Here is a 22496-nt window from a genome sequence, read left to right as displayed (position 1 = left end):
GATAGTGGTTGATTTTATTTTACAAGCTGCTTCTAGTTTGTAGGGCCTAACTGTGCTAGCCAGCAGTCAGATCACATGGGCACTTGTGCAGAGCTTTAACTCAGTCTTCAGATATGGTAGATTTTATGTACCCCTACCTCGGTTATTTGTTTCATTGAGAAGTGTAAAAGCGGGGTTCCATTGTACACATGCCTGTCTCAGTTGATATCTGATCAAATACTGATCAATTAAAGTGGTGGTTCACCCTTAAGGTAACTTTTAGTATGTTCTAGAATGGCCAATTCTAAGCAACTTTTCCATTGGTCTATTTTTTTTTTATATATATTTTTAATTATTTGCCTTTTTCTTCTAAATCTTTTCAACTCTCAAATGGGGTCACTGACCCTATCTAAGAAATAAATGTTCTTTAAGGGTGGTGACAAACAAGGAGATTAGTCGCCAAGCAGCGAATCTTCTCTACTGCGGGCGACTAATCTCCCCAAATGCCTTCCCGCCAGCAAGAATGCGAATCGCCAGTGGGATAGCATAAGTATAGCTTCATTTTCGAAGTCGCCCTAAGTCGCGTTGTGAGGCAATGCGTATGAAGCTATACATCCCGCTGGCGAAAAACGAAATAACTCAGAAAACACAAATAATAAAAAATGGAAATCAATTGCAAATTGTGTCCGAGCATCCCTCTCAACATCATACTAAAAGTTGATGTGAAGTGTACAACCCCTTTAATGATTGGTGAGACTATTGTGTGGGCCCATCTACGTATTTTGTTCAAAACACACCAGGTGAGCAGGTGGTCCACATAGGTACGTTTATTCAAACTTCATAGATTTTGTTAGTGATGGATATGTTCTTACATGCATCAAGATTTACACAGTAATAGACCACTTTTCACTGCTCCTATATTATGATATTTTACTTTTCTATTCTGCTTTTTCAAGGATTCCATTTCTCTTGCAATCCAACAAAACCTAAAAATAATTTTTAAATCGCATTTATTTATTCTTTTGTAGGACAAATATATTTACAATATACTTTATATTTTAATTCCAGCGCTGGCAACCCTTCACATTGTACCTTTTTCAATTAAAGCTAAATCTGTTTCAGTGCAGATTATGCATTTGTTAAATATGACATTTTTTTTTTTTAATTCTTACATGTTTTTTTCCTTTGATTGCTTGCTAGGCATGTGGGGATCCCAAAGCAAAGCCTTCTTATCTGATCGACAAAAATCTTGAATCTGCTGTCAAGTTTATTGTCCGGAAATTTCCAGCAGTCGAAACACGCAATAATAATGTAAGTAACTAGTAACGTTTGCTGTTTCAGTTCCTGCTTGATAAAAGTTGAATCTTGATATGTTGACATTCTTAGATAAATCTGAATGCAATGATCACTGTGTGAGAGGATGTTTTCAAGGCACGGGTAACAATCAGTTCTGCTGTAGGGTGGCTTTTACTTAACTTTGCTATGATGTATTTATATTTGTAATTTGAGGTTTGCAGAACAAAAATGGTATATGAAAAAATAATGCCAACTGGTGTGTATTCGGTGTATTCAAATGTCATTGTCTAAAAAGTACACAAGTTTGTCGGGAACTTCTCCTTTTTAAAGCATTGGTCATTCTGAAGCACGGTTCTGATTCTCAACTGAATAGGGCCTGTTTATGATTGATAATGTTAACTTCTTTTTATGGTTTAAAGTTCCTGATTGTTATAGTTTATAGAGATATGTTTCTTGTAAGCAAAACAGTTTGTGTTTACTGGTAATACAGATCAAAATCTAGTGGGTCAAAAAGCTATACCTTCAGAACAAATCTTTAACGAACATATAATTTATATCATCGTAAGAGACCTATTAATAATCTTACCAAATTGGCCAATGCATATCTGTAATTGTTTAAGTGAGAGTGAAGGCCTCTTATTTCTGGCTTAACGGCAGTACTCTTTTTGTTTTATGTGAGTACCTTCTACAATTTCAGAAGTCTTTTTCTAAAATTTCTTGCATTGCAAATGACTTAGCTCACTTCATCCTTGGCATCCAAGCCATGATGGGTTTTTTAAATTTTTTTTTTTTTGCCTAGAGCTCCACATAACACTTGGCCTGGTGTGGTGCAATGTTCTGAAGAAAAATTGAGTTTACATTTCCACTACATTCTAACTGAAAAAGTGTGGTTGATTATAAATATGCACATTTTCTTGCTTATTTTATTCCCTAATATTTCTTCCATTAGAAAGCATAACATTATTTTAAGGGTGGAAAAAAAGCATTGTAACCATATAAAGTAATTGAACCTTTTTTTTTAAACTAGGTGAAATTTGTTTTATTGCAGTTTAAGGCAGAGTTTCACTAGGATAGTTTTTGTTCCCACTTATTTCCTTGGAAATAAATCGCTGCCAATAATAATAAAATATCCTTCTGTCTTTTAACAACAAAAAATCCTGATATACACATTTAATTCTGAGTATTGCTATGATGAAGCCAACTAGAAAAAAAAACTTGAATCCTTTAGCACAGGGGTGTCCAAACTTTTGCAATGAGGGCCAGATTTGGTGAGGTGAAAATGTGTGTGGGCCGACCATTCAGCCTGACATTCTTCGAACCATTAATATCATTTAACTCATTTAAACAAGGAATCACATAGCCGTAGCAGTAATATTTAGGCACGTTAGTGAAATTGTCTGCCACTTGGTCTATACTGCTGCCTGTGAGCTGAAGGTGTTGGTAATATGAAGGTATTAGTAATTGACACATACTGGCACACTTCTTTAGTTTACTGTACTGGCACGTCAGTACATCTATTGACACCTTCAGCCCTAAAGAAGTATGCGAGAGCGGCGTATCACTATGTGCCAGTACGTATCTATTGTTAACTTCTTCAGCACACAGGCAGCAGTCTAGACCAAGTGGCAGATCATTTCACTAATGTGCCCACGTATAACGGCTAGGCGATTCCTAATTGCACTGTGATGGTGGGCCGCATTATTATTAATTTCATGGTAGAGGCTGAGGGCCGGTGTAAATTTGAAGATGGCCCGCACTTCGGACATGCCCGCTTTAGCAGCTTTTTACAAAAGGACTGTAAAACTGTCCGTGCGTTTAATATGCTGGTTGTAAAGTAATTACTCAGTTTTTCTTAAACACTTGCCTGATGGATAGTGGGATTCATTCTTCACATTTCTTTGCTTGGGTCCTCAAGATTGGACAAGTTTAGTTAGCAAGCTTATATAGTACATGGACAGTATGCACCATAAAGAGTAAGCAAGCATATTGCTTATGGGACGCAATGTTATGTGACTGCATTTAAAATTAAACTTCAAAATATTTCTCACGATTTTCATGGTAGGTTAAATCAATGGATTTAAATATTTCCCCTATGCATTGCATTAGTTCAGCATATGCTGTGTTTAGCTATAAGATTCAAGCTTGCAAACATTCGAAATGCCAAAAATAGAGGTTTTATTACACTAGACATTAAGCCCGTTAAATTAACGGGCGCTTGAACATATGTAGTCAAACATTCGCCAGAGACGGTCCGTGGGGCACATGCGCAGTAGCGCAATCCCACGGACACAGGGACTGGACGCAGAGACACTTCAACTTTATTATATAGGATTATTTATTTAAACACAATATAACTGCTTATGCCAAATTTTAAAGGCAAAGTTAAATCAATATTTACATTTGGTGTTATGCTGCTTAACATAACTTTTTACTTAGTAAAAATGCTTTCTGCATATTCTTTAGGGCTCCTGTGTCAAGCACTCGCCTGCCTTAGTAATGGAGAGGAAGAATGTGCACATGCCTGTCTAGGTTAAAGTTTGCTGACATAGTTGCTAGCCCAATAATCACCAGGGGTCATGTATTCTGACTGCCCACAATAGCCTACCTCACTGCCATTTTGAAGGCCTGCTGCAAGTGTGCTTGAGACACTTCTACTACTCAGTTGCAGTGTATAGATTGTTCTAGTCCTGAATATTAATAGTCTGATATAACCTATATAGCATGATTTCTCTTAATACTGGTATTATATTTGTTATTGTGTGTGTGTGTTGGACTATAGTCTACTTTTTCCATTCTGTGGCTTCTGCCATAATAGCACCGTGTGTTCGGGGTAAAAATGTTACACCTGAATTGCTGTAAAAACATAAATTCCATATCCAGCTTTTCCAATTGATAACATATAATTATCTTGAAGCATATATAATGACAATGGTGAGTTTTACATTCCTGTGGGTAAACCTCCGGTGGGTATTGTATCTAATTGCATTTTACTACCTGATGCAAATATGAACTGTCGGCAGCAGATCCAGACTATAAAATGTAGAGAGTTAATAAAAGAGAGATCCATTTTGATTGAATAGGTCTGTTTTTGACCTTCGAAGAGAGAGCGACCGAAGCACATTCACATATAGCGATATTCCCGGTGCTCAGCCTCCATAAGGAACTCCGTTCAGCCGTCAATCATAGATAATTGTCAAAGAAGCAGAGGCTTCACGTGATATCATTTCCTGTAAATCCCTTTAAATGCATTCTGTGTCAGTTGCATGTAGCTTGACAAAGGGCAGATGACTTGCCCGAAACGTCGCATTTTGATGTGATCCTTTTAATACACTTTTCCAGCAAATTAACCTACCGTGTGCCACCTCTGCTTCTTTGACAATTATATATTTATTTAACCCACCACACTATGATATGCTTCAACATAGGGCTGTCAATGTTGTGCTAGTTAAAGTGTGTGTGTGTGTGTATGTGTGTATGTGTGTGTGTATATATATATATATATATATATATATATATATATATATATATATATATATATATATATATATATATATATATATATATATATATATATATATATATATATATATATATATATATATATATATATTTATATATTTATATATATATTTATATATATATATATATATATATATATATATATATATATTTATATATATATATATATATATATATATATATACAGTCCATGGAGGAGTCAGCACTCACGTCACAAAATTCAAATATGCCTGGGTGCAGTGTCCAAAATTAGATACAATATCATACAGACGTTTCGACCTCTTCAGTGGCCTTTGAGAAAGGCCTGTGAAGAGGTCGAAACGTTTTTTTTCCAGTTGATGCAGGAGGTGTTTTCACCTTGTTACTGCTCTGAATCTTAAATCACACATTCTTGGCTGTAAGCCCAAAATTGACTCATAAAAAAAGCAGGTATAACTTGTTGTGGCATTGGTCTCTGCAGGAGATTAGGGAATTGGGTTTGATCTATATTGGGTAGAACTGCTAAAGGCACTTTAGCAATGGCACATGGTGCGATTTGTCGTGGCTACATGGCAGCAAATAACCTGCCATAGACAATACGGCAGGGTATATGGAATGGAGATTGGCCCAACAATGTGCAAGTTTGCATTTATTGTGTAGCTGCATTCAGACCAACACTGTAGCTGTCAGTGGAGCTACACACCTATAATTAAAAAGGAATAGTATTTATCCTTTGTTTTCACAGCAGAAGAAGGCTTTTTTGTAGACTCTTTTTCTGGCAATAGATTAACAGTAAAGACTTTCTAAGAACTAAAGAGTGTTACAAAAAAAAGCCTGCCTCAAAGGGTCTCTGCTGACGCATTTTACAGAGAAGATAGCTGAGGTTACTACATGCAGACAGATAGCATTCCATGGCAAGTTTGGATTGTTCTACGTACTGATTGGGCTTTCTTGCACTGCTTGTAAGTTTGATTGTATATGTTGTATTGATGATTACTACTTCCCCTTATATGGGGACGTGACATCATACCTAACAGCTCCCACCTGAGTTACCCACAGTAGTAACGTAACTAATTTAAATTGTACTGAAAATGTACACCGTGCTTTACAAATGGTAAACACAGAGGTACTGTTCTAAATAAAATAGGAAGAATACATACATATAGGGGCAGATTTATCAAGGGTCAAAGTTCAAAGTTAAATAAAAAATTCGAATTCAAAAAGACCAACCGAATAGAGGTCAAAGGTTTTTGGGGGTCGAAGTGGTCCATATTAGAATCGTACAATCAAAGGAATGTCACCTTCGATCTACTTCAATTCCAAGTTATCCCCAAAAAACTTTCATCTCTCAAACTCCACCAATTGCCTCCATATATGTTCTAGGAGGTCCCCCATAGGCTAAAACAGCACTTTGGCAGCTTTAAGGTGGCGAATGGTCGAGGTCGAAGTTTTAAAGAGACAGTACATAATAAATTTCAATATTTGAATTCTGAAGCTTTTCAACTTCGAATCGAAGTTGGACTATTCGATGGTCAAAATTTGAAGTTTTTTACTTCGAAAATTCACTTAGACCTCTGATAAATCTGCCCCATAGTGTAGGCGTTACAATACACAGTTGGAATTAAGTCCCTGCCCCAAAGAACTTACACTCTTTAAAGAGCCTTCAATAAAACCACTAGATATAATCTATGCTTTGCTTAAATGTGCTGCATTATTTTTCTGTTTTTCTCTGTCTTTAACTTTCTTACAACTATCTGTTCATTATTCTCATGTGTCTAACAGAAGTATTTGCTTTTTTTTTTTTTTTTGCTTTCTTTATTTTATGTCGCTTGTGTTGTATCGTGTTGGAAACTAGTTCTAGGTCGTTTTACTGTATTTTATGTTTGTATCTACATTTATTTTGCATGCCTAACGTGGCTTTGCCTGGATATTCTGTTTGGTAAGTTCAGAATTTGTGTCTTTACGCTGAAAGATTCAATCACCTCCTTTCCTGCTTTTTAATGTTCAGCTAATCTCTTTCCTGTTTGTTCACATGTGGACAACTGCTCTTCTTTTCATTCGGTGCATAAAACCTCTTGCATAGCCCTGTTTCACATGTTCCAGCCATTCATGTGTCTGTGGCAAGAAGGTTTATTAGTTAGCCTAGGTACCGTAATTAAGGAAAAAGACACATTTCATGGGGGCTGAGGAAGAATACTCAAGTGTTGCACTCTGCATTGTATGAAATATTTCAACAGTTGTGCACTTAATAAGGTTATTGTACAGGTATGGGATCTGTTCTCCAGAAACATATTATCCAGAAAGCTCCGAATTACATATAGGCCACCTCCCATAGATTCCATTTTATTCAAATAATCCAGAATTTTAAAAATGATTCCCCTTTTCTCTGTAATAATAAAACTACTTTTTACTTGATCCAAACTAACCAAACTAAGATATAATTAATCCTTATTGGAGGCAAAAAATGTTTACATAATTTCCTAGTAGATTTAAGGTAAGAAGATCCAAATTATGGAAAGATCCAATTACGGAAAACCCCAGGTTCCGAGCATTCTAGATAACCGGTCACATACCTGTACTAACATAATAGATCTGAGTTTTTTTTTTAGAGTAATTCTCTCATAACAGCCAAACCCCCCTCATGGGACAGTCCTTATTTCTATAGTGGAAGCTTGGGGTAGAGTTATGATGCATCTCGGTGTGGCCTGAAAGGCCAGGGTATGGCTGAAAATAATTTCTGGATGTGTTATTGGCGCCATTATTTGTTTGATGCCCTCCACATTTCCTATTGTAAATCACTCTTTAGGGGCTGCACCTAAAATTTGAAGCATGTAATGCAATTGCTCTCCTGTTTTAATTTTCACAAAATTTTGGAATGTTACACAGGCAACTTTTATTTAGCAAAAGTTGAACTTAATTGTGTTTTTTCACCCCACTGTATACAGAACACTGCTCAGACATACTTTTTAAAGACATAGTAAACCCTTGTTGAAAGATTAGTCTGTTTTTTCTTATGGTTTTGTGAATCCAAGCTAATATCCATCTCCTCTGCTCTATTTAATGCATGTGGACTGGAAAGCATATTTTGTTTAAATAAAGAGATTGGAATATTCTGATTGGTTGATATTCTGATCATAAATGAACTCAAGCCCCACCGAACAAGCTTAAGGGCAAGGCCAGGCATGGCGTTTTTACGTTGCGTAAATACACCACTAAAACCACACGTGGCTGTCAACATGCGTTTTTCAGCACGTAGGTCTCTTTTCCCAAAATGCGCTTCTCATTGTTCTCGTTCCCCATAAATCCGCTGGCTGGAAATATAGATATATAATAGAAAACCTATTTAGAACTAAGGACAGAAAAAAAACACGGCTCTACCCAAACAGCAGATATTCCCAATTTCCAATAAAAAACCAAAGCTCATCCAGCATGTAAACTGACCTGGCTGCGTGGCCCCAGGTCCGTCTCTTAAGGTGAAGCATTATCTGCAAGTTAATTCAATCAATATAAGTGTTATTTCGCACTCACCGATGAAGAAAGGTAGCCTGGGTGCAGCGCCCCGAACCAATAGCTTGGGGTGAGATACAACGAAATGGATGAATAGGCACGCACTCCTGTGACACACCAGGTTGGATAAAATTTCTTGTTCTTTATTCCATAGATTAAAATCAAATGTCCTAACGCGTTTCGTATCTAAAGATACGTATTCATAGGCCTATGATTACATATCTCTAGATACAAAATGTTGTTAGGACATTTGATTTTAATCTATGGAATAAAGATCAAGAAATGTTATCCAACCTGGTGTGTCGCAGGAGTGTGTGCCTATTCATCCATTTCGTTATTTAGAAATAGAAAAACTATTTACATGCAAAATGGAGCAGGAATGATCGTCAATACATAACGTAATTACGTCACCGGCCGTAAAAACATATATGCGTCATTTATCTTGTGAGAATTTGGACGCCATATTTAAAATACGCTGTGTATTTACATATCGTGTGGTTTGAAACTTGCAGATCCCATGATTTAGTAGTTTCTTGACAAATTGGTGTTTCTGTTAAACGCCAATACTGGCATCCTGTGGCAGATTTCAGCTTGCAAGTGCCCTGTGAGAATTGCCATAGTGCGTTTTCCATTAGTTCAAGTGGTAGTATGCGTATTTACGCCCGACAGGGCCTTTTTAAAAACGCCACGTCTGGCCTTGCCCTTAAGGTTTGTTTCACGTAAATGTAACATATTTACTTTCTGTGTATATTGAGGTAAGTAACACACCCTACACATTTTTTCTTTTTTAGCCAAAAATGTTTAATTGCGAAGGGTTTACTATTTCTCTAATCCATGAATGAATGCTGCCTGTTCACCTGTTAATTAAAAGTTCTCATGCCTGTTTCTCATTCTACAGCAACAGCTTGCACAACTTCAGAAAGAGAAATCTGAGATTCTGAAAAACCTGGCACTATACTACTTTACCTTTGTTGATGTTATGGAATTTAAGGTGAGCATTTAAGTCCCCCAGCTTTCTATATTATACTTAAAGAAATTGTTCAGTATAAAAATAAAAACTGGGTAAATAGGCTGTGCAAAATAAATAATGTTTTCAATATAGTTAATTAGACAAAAATGTAATGTATAAAGGCTGGAGTGACTGGATGCCTAACATAACAACCAGAACACTACTTCCTGCTTTGCAGCTCTCTTGGTTTCCCTTGATTGGTTACCAGGCAGTAACCAATCAGTGACTTGAGGGGGTCATAACTGTTGCTTTTGAATCTGAGCTGAATGCTGAGGATCAATTGCAGACTCACTGAACAGTTATGTCCCATGCGGCCACCCTTAAAGTTGCTGACTAATTCAGAGTTAGAACCCAACTTCTTGCTTTTTAGCTCTCTGTTATGTTAGACATCTGCTCACTCCAGCCTCTGTACGTTACATTTTTGGCTAACTAACCATATTAGAAATTTTTTTTATTTTGCACAGCCTATTTATTTTCCCTGTTTTTATTTTTACACTAAACTGTTCCTTTAACAAGCATGGTGTTTTATATTTAAAACGTACCAGAAACATTTGAATAGTGTGACTACATTTGGCTATTTGGGAGAGAAAATGTTTGAAATAAATCTTTCCCACTTACGCACCGTGAGTACAGGTATTATCAGAAACCTGTTAATCCAGAAAGTGCTGAATTACAGAAAACACCAGAAAGTCCATTTTAAAGGGGTGATTCACCTTTAAGTTAACTTTTAGCATGTTACATGTCCTGTTCCTATACTGTATATTTGTTAGTTTTTGAATTTACTTCCTTGTCTACATCTTTCCAGCAGCCAAAAAAGATTTTTGTTAAGAGGCTACAATTTTATAGTTTGTTTTTATTCCATATCTTTTTTTATGCTGCCCCTTTCCTATTCCATATTCGAATATCTCATTCACACCACTGCCTGGTTGCTAAGATAGACCTGACCCCAGCAACCAGATGCTGAAATTTCAAACTGCTAAACAAAAAGCTAAATAACTGAAAAACCACGGAAAAATAGATTAAATGAATTCTAAATTGTCTCAAAAATATCAGTCTGTCATACTAAAAGTTAATTTAAAAAAAAATTCAAATTTTTGTAAAATGTGTTCCTGATGGCATTTGCACTGAATAAATCCATATTGGTGGCAAAAAAGTTTTTTTTTGCATACTTAATAGTATGGTGATCCAAATTAGGGAAAGATCCCTGATCCGGAAAACAGGTCCCAAGCATTGTTTAATATGCTCTTGCTTGATTTTTTATTAATTATATTTTTCTATTACTAGGCTTATTTTTAATGTAGATATCTGCCGCCTAGTTAAAGGGATGCTGCTATTTTGTTAAAGGGATACTGTCATGGGAAAACTTTATTTATTTATTTATTTATTTATTTTTTCAAAATGCATCCGTTTATAGGTCTCCTCCAGCAGACTTATGCGCTAAAATCTGTTTTTCAAAAGAGCAAATAGATTTTTTTAATATTTAATTTTGAAATCTAAGATGGTGCTAAACATATAGTCTGCTTTCCAGTTGCCCCCAGTGGTGTTACTTGGGCTTCAGTCATTCTTTAACGCTGCACTGCATGTTCGAGTGATATCGCGCATTGGCAAGTGCAAGCAAACTTTAAGCTAGCAAGAGTGTAGCCTTGTAGCTGTCTACTCTGTCCACCTGCATTATTTCTTTGTATTTAAGGGTAAAGAAATACATTTCTACAGTTTGTGATCTACAGCTATAAACTGAGGATGATATGGTCCAGTTAAAAAGTTTCTCTGCACAAAGCTCTTTACTTTGATTGCTAACCATTTCTTAACATATCTGATGAAGCAAATTCATTTTTTTTATTGGCATGCTAAAGTTTATGGGGCATAATTGTTATGCAGGATAACGCACCACGCATCACCAAGCTTCCCCGTGTAAAAAACGGCCTAAAATTTGTACACGTTTTTTCTTGGAGTGATTTCCTCCAGAAGCAATGTCGAATGGCGGATAATTTTCACACACCTTGATAAACTTACCATTTATTTTGCACAGCTTTTTACACCTTTTTTTCCAATGAATTTTGTTTTACACAAATGTTTATGCCCCTTTATGTATGAAAGCTTTTGTATTGATGTATTATTTATTTTGCCAGGACCATGTATGCGAGTTGCTGAACACTATTGATGTCTGCCAGGTCTTCTTCGATATTGTAAGTAAAAAAAGAAAAATGCAGATCTGTGCACAAAATTGCTGTGAAATCTGCCATGACCATATGCATTATAGGTATTCATCAATTTCTGTGACAGCCTTTTTTTTCTCCGCCTTTTTAAGGAAGCCATTGTTTCTCAATATTTACTAGCCACAGAAGCAAAGGTACTCATTTGGAGATTGCAAATCTAATGTCTGCAATTAGGCAGAAACAGATATTAAGACAATGACTTGTGAAGTTATATTTATTTCTATGTTATGTGACTTTGTCTTAAATAGTGAGAAATATATAGCTTTGTGTCTTCGTAAGTAGTGATACTCTGTGTTCCAGGATGTTGTTTTAGAATGTAGGCAGCTATGCATAGGTATAGGAGATGGCTGTAGTACTTTGTATAGGCGTTTTTCCTAAAGCCTCCTAGATGTAGTCTACTCTACAGTATATGTTGAGGAAAAAAAAAATTCTACTAAATTTCTACTGAAGCAAGCCAAGCCTTTTTTCTATGTGGTATTTCCCTGACCACCAGGAATTACAGCTGCAGCCAAGAGTGAATGCCTGCATTCTGCATTTAGTATGCAAGCTGTTTACTGTGACACAGCTTTTTTTTCTGATATTTTTGTTAAGTGCTATGATGCATACAGCATCTTAATCTTCAACTCTTGTGGCCAGTATCAAATTGTTATCCATTTCTGCAGTGTGGTTCTGAGTGACAAGCACCAATACAAACAGCAAACAGCATGTTTCCTAAATCTAAGGGCCTAAATTCCTGCAGTGATCGAGATGATGTGTACTTAAAGGAACAGTAACAACAAAAAAATAAATGTTTCAATGTAATGAAAGTTATAATGTACTGTTGTGCTGCACTGGTAGAACTGGTGTGTTTGCTTCAGAAATTCTACTATCGTTTATATTAACCAACTGTGGGGCAGCCATTAACAACCGAAAATGGAGAAAAGTCACAGGATGCACTGATAACCGTTTACAATGAGATACTTTATTTACTGTGTATCCTGTGCTTGAATGGCTGTCCCCATGGTTACACAGCAACTTGTTGATATAAACTATAGTTGTTTCTGATTCAAACACACCAGTTTACCAGTACAAGGCAACACTACATTATATTGTCATACACTTTTATTTTTTGGTGTTCCTTTAAAAAATGGTTTCCCTTTAGTAGGTACCCCATTACTTCCTCTGCCCCATTACTAGAGATTCTTTCTCTGTGGCAGGAATGTGTCGAGTAATTCCAGGTAAGTGCAGTCATTTCACTTACCCATAAACTCTTACCTGATAATTTCCCAGCATAAGAAACCTTTTTACGAAATGGTGTAAATAGTAAATGCATAAATCAACCCTTAATGGTAATATAAAAACATATATTGGTTAAGATAACATTTCTAGCTTTGAGAGTGATTTTCAAACCATTATTTGGGAGAATTAATGCACCACATTACATCATTGCATTCTTGCAATCGCCAAGCAGGAGAGCAGTGTAATCTGGCCTTGTCTGTGAAATGTGATTAATCATGGAATCATTAAACGTGAGATTTCTGGATTACTAACAGACACAATTTCTATGTTTTTTTCCCTGCAGACGGTTAACTTTGATTTAACAAAGAACTATCTAGATCTGATTGTAACCTACACAACACTAATGATCTTGCTTTCTCGGATTGAGGAGAGGAAAGCCATTATTGGACTCTACAACTACTCTCACGAAATGACCCATGGGTCAAGGTAATTTTTATTTATGCTTTGTTATACAGCATATGTTCAGTTCATGTTAGCACCAGTTATGACTTCAATCCCATATTTCTTCACTTTGCAATAGGACAAGGCAAGGGGTGGGATTCATTACACTGTGAGCCTAAGGGATATTGGGAAATGGTTCGTCAAGGTAGCATCTCTGCCTTTCAATATATGGAATCCGTTTTTTATGAGCTGCCAAAAAGGGGGGTTATACACTGCCTTTAACACTTATCTTTGCTTGAAAAAAATGACAAGATTATTGCAGACATAGAAAAAAGGTCATGATTTAGAGTCTTATAATTTTATGAAAGCTTTCTCTTTTTAAGCAAGTGCATGTTTGTCTATCTAGTGATCGGGAATATCCTCGACTTGGACAGATGATAGTGGACTATGAAAACCCTTTGAAGAAGATGATGGAGGAGTTTGTTCCCCATAGTAAAGTAAGTTTGTGTTGTTGTTTTTTTGTTTTTAAATATAGCCATTGCCACTACTGTAAATAAATATAGCAGTGATGGGTAATCAGCACCCCATCCAGGTGTTTGTGTTATAATGTCCAACATCCTACCAACAGCCACTGGCTCTGCTGTAAGTATTGATACCATCTTAAAGGAGAAATTAACCCCCAAAAAACCTTTCCCATTTACAGTAATTACCAATGTTCAGTTTTTAGTGATTAACATTTTTAGTGGTTTCTAAAGTCATTTTGGAATGTAATTGCTATTAAAAACAGTATCTATACAAATCCTTTCCATCAGTCCATGTTTTGCACCTATTGTTTGCTTTAATTATTTTGATTTTAAAATATAACATAATATTCCCTGTTCTGACCCCTGAACAGTGTAACAGGAGGCAGCAGTGTAACAGACCTGGAGGAGAATCGACTTCTCCTACATTTCTGAATCTGACAAATCCAGAGAACAGAAAGGGGTGAAAAAAAAATCTGCTTTCAATGGCAATTATTTTTATAGATAGATAAATTAAATAAATAAATAAAACCATTCGACAATCAGTCTGTATTGGAGAGCTGTTATTCAAAGAATCTTCCCTATCGATAGGTCTTCAGACATTTTAGATAGAAGCCTGATTTCATGGACCAAATTTTGGTTATCCTTCCCCAGCCCATTGTCATCATAACAGCCATCCTACTGTAGATCCACATTCAGGGCAGCAAATTTGCATGCACCCCGAGTCTCTGAAGAATGTGACCCTAACTGATCTTTATACTGGCCAAAGATAAATTGTTTTGGGCCTCCTAGTTGTAAGGAGGAAAATGGGGATAGTCATTTGGGAATGCCTGTTCTATTTTAATGATATTTGTTCATGAATTTAAAATATTCATTAAATGGTGATTGTTACTTGTCTTTGTTGTTAGTCTCTATCAGATGCCCTCTTATCACTGCAAATGGTTTATCCAAGAAGGAATCTTTCAGCTGAGCAGTGGCGCAATGCACAACTTCTGAGTCTCATCAGTGCTCCTAGTACAATGCTGAACCCAGCACAATCTGACACGGTATGGTTAGTTGGTTTGTATGACTTCTCACTAACTGGACCTGCAACTGCTTAGATTCACATACCATGTATACACTCCGCATTTCCAATTACTCTGAATATCCCTGACTGATTCTTTATAAGGGAAACATCTGGGAAGGTTTCTTAGACACTACAGAGTAGAAGATTTAAGAGAATAGCACAACACCATGTATGTTGCAGGTGGGGAGCTTACCCCTTTTATTTAAAGTGACCACCTGTGCATCAACGTTAAAGTGGTCACTTTAAATAAAAGGGGTAAGCTCCACACCTGCAAGATACATGGTGTTGTGCTATTCTCTTAAATCTTCTACATTGTACTGACGAGTGCCGACTGTCTAGAGAGAACTGCACCACCAGGGCAGGAAGCTTTGTGGAAAGAGTGAGAGGTGCGGTTCATCTACACACAGAACTTCTTAGACACTACCACACAGCCGTGCACTACAGCTTTGGTGAGATGCAAAATACAACACTGACACTTTCAGACTTTTCTGAGGCACCTAGAAAAATTTATTTTTTTAATATTATTAGTATTATAGTCTAAATTTGTAAAACATTCTGATCTCCTGTAATTACAGCATATACCTTTTTGTGTGCCCTTTTAGTTTTGCTGCAGCTAATATTGATGCCTGTGACTCTGGTTTGTTTAATGGGGCAATTCACCTTTAAGATAACTTTTAGTATGTTAAAGAATGGCTAAATCTAAGTTTACCTTCTGATTTCAGCTTTTGAAATTGGGATCACTGACTCCATGTAAAAAAACAAATGCTCTCTATGTTTAAAAATGTATTATTGGTTTTTTTTTTTATTACTCAACTTTTTCAGACACCAGTGCATGGTTTCTAGGGTAAGTTGGACCCTAACTACCAGACTGATATTCCAAACTGGAGAACTGCCTAATTAAAAGCTAAACTCAAAAATGACAAATAATAAAAAAATTAAAACCAATTGCAAATTGTCTCAGAATATCGCTCTCTACAGGAGTAATCCCCAACCAGTGGCTCGTGAGCAACATGTTGCTCACCGACCCATTTGATGTTGCTTCTAGTCTCTTCAAAGCAGGTGCTCATTTTTGTATTCTTGGCTTGGAGGCAAGTTTTTAAAGCAATGGTACAGTATAAAAATAAAAACTGGGTAAATAGGATGTGCAAAATAAAAAATATCTCTAATATAGTTAGGCAAAAATGTATGAATGTAATCTATAAAGGCTGGAGTGACTGGATGTCTAACATAATAACCAGAACCCAACTTCCTGTTTTGCATCTCTCTTGGTTTGTGCTGATTGGTTTCCAGGCAGTAACCAGTAATCAGTGACCTGAGGAGGGGGAGCCACATGGGTCATAACTGTTTATGTTGCTTTTGAATGTGACCTGCATGCTAAGGATCAATTGCAACTTAATGAAATGTTATGTCCCATGTGGCCCCCCTTAAAATCGCTGACTAATTTAAGAGTTAGAGAGCTAAAAGAAGTTGGGTTCTGTTATCTTAGACATCCGGTCACTCCCGCCTTTATAGATTACATTTTTGGCTAACTCACATTGTATAGAATCTGTATGAAGCCATAGGTCTATGTAATTATTTGTGAAAAGATTATCCTGCCCAGTGCCCAGGTAGTGCATATGAACTAATTTTGGGTTTACTTATTGACCTGCACTAGCATAACAACATCTTACTGCTGATTGGTTGCTATGAGTTACAGTAGAGGGTTAAAACATTAAAGGGGTTGTTCACCTTTAAACTAACTTTTAATGTGATGTGGCCAATGATATTCTGAGAATTCACAATTGGATTTTATTTATTATTTGTGGTTTTTGAGTTAATTTGCTTTTTATTCAACAGCTCTCCAGTTTGCAATTTTAGAAATCTGGTTGCTAGGATCCAACTTATCCTAGCAACCATGAATTGATATTTATAAGAGACTGGACTATGAATAGGAGAGGGCCTGAATAGAAAGAAGAGTAATAAAAAGTAGCAATAACAATATATATGTGGCCTTACAGAAATTAAATGGGGTCAGTGACTTCCATTTGAAAGCTGGAACGGGTCAGAAGAAGAAGGCAGATAATTTAAGAACTATAAAAAAGAAAAAAATGAAGACCAATTAAAAAAAATAGCTTAGAATTAGCCATTCTGTATCATAATAAAAGTTAACTTAAATGTGAACCACCCCTTTAACTGTGTTTTTCAATAACCTTCATTATCTCCAGACTTTGTGCAAATATCAGGTACCCCAATACCTCCAATAATTTGAAGCAGAAATATCCTTTGTACTATATATTTAAAACAAATTGACTTAAACAGTAGCTATAGAGTTGTCATCTTGCAGTATATTTATATTATTTTCTTATGCTTCTTTAAACAGATGCCATGTGAGTACCTTTCACTCGACACAATGGAGAAGTGGATTATTCGTAAGTATGCAGTTAATAAATGCCATTGTCCCTTTTGCTTTAACAGCTTCATGAAAATGTTCCCAAAGTTTAAGTTAATGTGCCAAGGGGGCAAGTTTCCAGTATCAGTTTAGAAGGGCCTCAAATGCAAATATTGTCCCTCAAACCCATTGTGTTACTGCAGTCTAGATCGCTGTTCTTGGGTGTCTTTAAAGTCTGCTTTATAGCATTTTCCTTTGCAGGCTATGAGGCGGCTATTGTCTTTTGTGGGGTTGTTAACACCCAGCTAATGAATATTGGAGGCTTATGCAAGACTGAAACTGAAAGCAGTACATGAGTAGGCAATCTAGGCCACTAGGGTGCGCCTAGTGTGTAAATTACTGTACAGGTCAGAGAAACAGAGAGGTTGTTTTTAACAAGTACTCACTAGACATAACTTGATAAATATTATACAAAGATATAACCAATAAATAATTTGCAATCCAAATATGCAACATGTTAAACCATGTAAGAAAGTAAAGGACAAGACTATCCTCATTTATTTTCTTAGAACTATACCTAGGGAAAGAGCACAATTCTTGATCATTAGCAGTGAATTAACCTGTTTTACTACATTGCCATTATACAACTACATGGTGATTCAATTTTTCCCGTATACTTAGCACCATCTTGGTGGTGCTGGTCAGATATTAAAATTAAACCACCCAGACTGAATTTTATCTGACATTCATCGTGTACTGCTGCCTTGTCCTGAGAATTTGCCTTCTGCCAAGACTAAAGGTGCAGATTAGCCGCTGACTCGGTCTAAAGGACTAGAATCGTCTGTTTACATCTGCTCCTGTATAGGGCCCTCTGACAGGGCTACCGACCAATAACTGGCCAAAAATTGGGCAGGTTTGATTTTCACTTAACTTAAATATAAATTTACGTATTCCATGTTACATGAAATAACTCTGATAAATGAAATGTTGCCATTATTTTAAGAATTCTATTTCAAGGTAAAAGGCATTGCTTATACTAATGTGTTTTATTGCTTTACCACTGCAACAAATTCATTAAAGGGCGAAGTGACTGTTTATAACAAACTATTCCAAAGTCTTATTCAAGTGACGTTGTGTAGTGTCCATTTTTGGAGTTTTTATGTAGAATTGTCTGTATAATATACCTCTAGAATGTCTCTGTAGCAGTAGTATGGCAACTTACAAGATTATGTGACCTGAGACATCATTTTAGTTGTAGTAGTGTATATTATATTTGGACATAGGAATTGACAAAATGTATTTTTTTTTTTTCCAGTCGGATTTATCTTGTGCCATGGAATACTAAACACAGATGCTACATCATTGAATCTGTGGAAGCTTGCCCTGCAAAGCAGTTCTTGCCTTTGTCTTTACAGAGATGAAGTTTTTCATATCCACAAGGCTGCAGAAGATCTATTCGTCAATATCAGAGGGTACTTGTGCTGTCATCTACTTTGGGCTGGTGGGATCAGTCATCGAAAAGCCACTTGCTCTGTCACTTCAGTAGAAAATGCATTTGAAACAAGTTGTATACACCAAAATGCTTTTTGAAGACGGGTAACACCATTTCTAAGCATTCCAGATATTAGGCCCCAATCATTTACTGGGGTTAAGTATCTGCGACTGATAATATTTCTTAGGGCACTGTTAAAGTAAAACTTAACCCTGAACAATGTAGGTATTGCATAAAACAGCTCGTGTGTAAAACCCTGCTTCATGTAAATAAACCATTTTCATAATACTTAATACTTTTTTAGTAGTATGTGCCATTGGGTAATCCTAAATAAAAAATTGCCATTTTCAAAAATAAGGGCCGCCCCCTGGGATTGTAGGATTTACGGTGCACACAAACATATCAAACAAACTATTCATGTTAGGTCACGAGCCAATTAAGACATATGTCTTTTTCTTCCATATTTCTTCCTGTTACAGACCATTATGGAATGGTGGTTTAAGGCAAGAGATGTAAAAGGGCAATATTTACTTAAATATATATTCCAGTTTGATAAGATTCTTTAATATGCCACTTAATTTGATATAAACTATCTGTTGCTTAAGTATTCATTTTGGGGGTAAAGTTTGCTGTTAAGTAGCAGAGAGCACACAAGTGCAAAAGTGTTTTTTTTTTAAGTGGTCTTTCATTTTATTGAAAAACATCATACAAAGCACTGTTTTTTTTACATTAAATTTTGAAATCTGACATGGGGCTAGACATTTTGTCAGTTTCCCAGCTGCCCCCAGTCATGTTACTTGTGCTCTGATAAACTTCAGTCACTCTTTACTGCTGTACTGCAAGTTGGAGGGCTATCACCCCTCCCCTAGCAGCCTAACAACAGAACAAGTGGAAGGTAACCAGATAGCAGCTCCCATACACAAGATAACAGCTCCCTGGTAGATCTAAGAACAGCACTCAATAGTAAAATCCAGTAACTTAACTAGAGGGGGGGCCCTGGTGTGAGACGTGCAACCAGGATCCACCCCCCTCCGTAAGATTTTCTGCCTGGAATCATCGGTGCGCGAGCTGCCAGGGGGGCCTTGAGGGGGTGCGGGCCCTGGCCCTATCACACCCCCTGCTCCCCCGGTTGTTCCGCCACTGTTAAAATCCTGGTTCCCCTGCAACATATTCAGTTACATTGAGTAGGAGAAACAACAGCCTGCCAGAAAGCAGTTCCATCCTAAAGTGCTCTCTCTTTCTAAAAGCACATGACCAGGCAAAATGACCTGAGATGGCTGCCTACACACCAATATTACAACTAAAAAAAATACACTTACTGGTTCAGGAATGAAATTTTATATTGTAGAGTGAATTATCTGCATAGTAAATAGCATAATTTAGAAATTAAAAAGAACTTAAAGGGTTGGTTCACCTTTGAGGTAACTTTAATTATGTTATAGAATGGCCAATTCTACGCAACATTTCAATTGGTTTTCATTATTTTTTATAGTTATTTGTCTTTTTCTTCTGATTCTTTCCAGCTTTCAATGGACGTCGCTCTCCCCTTCTAAAAAACAAATGCTCTTTAAAATTACAAATGTATTGTTATTGCTACTTTTATTACTGATCCTTCTATTCAGTCTCTCTCCTATTCATATTCCAAAATCAATGCATGGTTGCTAGGATCATTTGGGCCCTAGTTACCTGCAAATTGAAAACCTTCAATAATAAAAATGAAACAAATTGCAAATTAGCTGAGAGTATCACTCTATATCATACTAAAAGTTATCTCAAAGATAAAAATCATGATAGAATCCCTCCAGGTTGTCTTAGATATACATGTAAATTCCAAAGTGTAGCAGATTCTCATTTGGATTGAGATAATTGACTGGCGAACTAGTCAATAATACTACACAGTACTGTAGGTTGCATTATGGTAGCAAAAAGGAAGAATGGCTGTTTTAAGTACAGGGCAAAATTGTGGAGTAAGGGTACCAGTTTGTGTAAAAGTAGGGGCACTTCTCATATATGCAGGTTGTTGGGCTTCGATGATTGCAAGAGAATTGCAGTGATCCTTTTGAATTGTCCCTTATTGTTCACATAATCTGATGATCTAATATTAGGTCTAAGGGTGATGGCCAATGGCTCATGCAATAAGAATGCATGACTGCCGGTGACAAATCTGAAAATGCTTCTCCACTGGCACCAGTGATGATGCACTGCTACTGAGGGAACTTTGGACAACTTCATAAGAACGAAGCGATGCTTTGGTTTTGCAATCTGCGATTTCAGTTATTGCCAATGAAGAGGCATTTTCGGGTGATTTGTCTCCCGCAGTCGTGCATTCTCATGTATGGCAGATGTTTCTTGCTGATAAGTAACATTGTTATAGACATGCACATTTTTACAAATGTGAACACATATAAAATGCACACATTTAAGTTTAAAAACAAGTTGGAGAATTAACTCACTTAATATGTTTCTCTATAAAGATCTGCTGTTATTTATTTTTTTTATTCCAGCTACAACAAAAGGATAAATGACATCAGGGAGTGTAAAGAGAATGCAGTATCACATGCGTAAGTAATTTTTATTCACTACTGTGTATGCTAGTATAGACATAAGTATGTCCTCATAAATCCTTTGTGTATGTGAGTTCATAGTATTAAGGTGACTCATTTAGTGTCTGTTAGTATGCAAAATTTGTTAATCCGTAGCTTTACCTCTTTTTAAATAAAATATATTACGGGATAATGCAAAGACTTGCAAAGGCAAAAAATACAAGCATGAAGTAATGGAAGAAAGGATGTAACTGTTCTAATGGTGTTGAACTCTGAATTAATAGTTATAGTACGTATTGCTTTGTGCAGTGACAGATTGAGCTGGTTTCTAAGAACATCTAAAACGTTTAACGCATTAGTATAAAAATACACAGAATCAGATTATTGCTTGAGTGTAGACAAAAATGTAGACAATAATTTCAAAGAAAAAATCTTGGGCAACTGAACTCCTAATGGGTTTTGTAGGTGAATTCATTTTTTTAATGAATTTTTTTCCCCCTTGCTGCAAAGTCAAAAGCCCTCTATACTGTAGAAAATGTAATTTGTTTTTATTTTTTATTTTAAGAGGAGCAACACACAGAGAAAGGCGCAAATTTTTAAGGTCTGCATTGAAAGAACTTGCTACCGTACTTGCCGATCAGCCAGGCCTTCTGGGTCCCAAAGTAAGTTAAAGGAAATGGGGAAGGTTGAAAGGATTATATGTGCATAAAGCAAAGGGACCGATTCACTACTTCGAGTGAAGGATTCGAAGTAAAAGTTTTTTTTTTGGGCTACTTCGACCTTCGACTACGACTTTTTTGATCGAAGGATATTCCTTCGATCGTTGGATTTAAATCCTTTGAATCGTTCGATTCGAAGGATTTAATTGTTCGATCGAAGGAATAATCCTTCGATTGTTCGATCGTACTATCTGCCCTAAATCCTTCGACTTCGATATTCGAAGTCGAAGGATTTTAGTTCCTAGTCGAATATCGAGGGTTAATTAACCCTCGATATTCGACCCTTAGTGAATCAGCCCCTTAATGTTACCTAAAATTTGTTAGATTGCAGTTTAGCCGATGGAGCTCTCTTGTCACATCCCATTGTGGACTACTGTAATCGCCTCAAGTAAAATATACAGTATATATCTGCACAGTTATCACTTAACAAAAAGCAGGTAGTCACATGGTTTTAAGGTGTGCCATACTGATCACAGTGGCAATTGTCCACAATGGAAATGATTACAGACAATATACATTTTCTGGAATACAATTTTTAGTCAATATTCCTAAAGAAATGCACATTATGAACAGGCAATAGACCATAATAACCTAACCTGCTTGGTTTCAAGATTACATGAAAT

The 22496-nt window shown here is 36.4% G+C and overlaps 1 protein-coding gene across 4 annotated transcripts in view; it reads left to right on the top strand.

Moving 5' to 3' along the window:
• Positions 1-22496, top strand: part of nckap1.S (NCK-associated protein 1 S homeolog) — a 65645-nt gene that overhangs the window by 16481 nt on the left and 26668 nt on the right. For 2 of the 4 annotated variants that reach the window (XM_041578905.1, XM_041578904.1), the window contains 10 exons: positions 1180-1290; positions 9185-9271; positions 11419-11475; positions 13067-13209; positions 13571-13661; positions 14594-14731; positions 17111-17159; positions 18435-18591; positions 21116-21172; positions 21720-21816. In XM_041578905.1, the coding sequence (XP_041434839.1) occupies positions 1180-1290; positions 9185-9271; positions 11419-11475; positions 13067-13209; positions 13571-13661; positions 14594-14731; positions 17111-17159; positions 18435-18591; positions 21116-21172; positions 21720-21816 (987 nt within the window). Of the gene's footprint in view, positions 1-1179; positions 1291-9178; positions 9272-11418; positions 11476-13066; positions 13210-13570; positions 13662-14593; positions 14732-17110; positions 17160-18434; positions 18592-21115; positions 21173-21719; positions 21817-22496 lie in introns of all 4 variants that reach the window. The other 2 variants (XM_018238904.2, XM_018238905.2) reach the window with 1 other exon arrangement.

This window comes from Xenopus laevis, chromosome 9_10S (assembly GCF_017654675.1).
Source record: "Xenopus laevis strain J_2021 chromosome 9_10S, Xenopus_laevis_v10.1, whole genome shotgun sequence".
Classification (NCBI taxonomy): Eukaryota; Metazoa; Chordata; class Amphibia; order Anura; family Pipidae; genus Xenopus; species Xenopus laevis.
The sequence above is the reverse complement of the archived record's forward strand: the minus strand, read 5'-3'. Positions and strand labels throughout refer to the sequence as shown.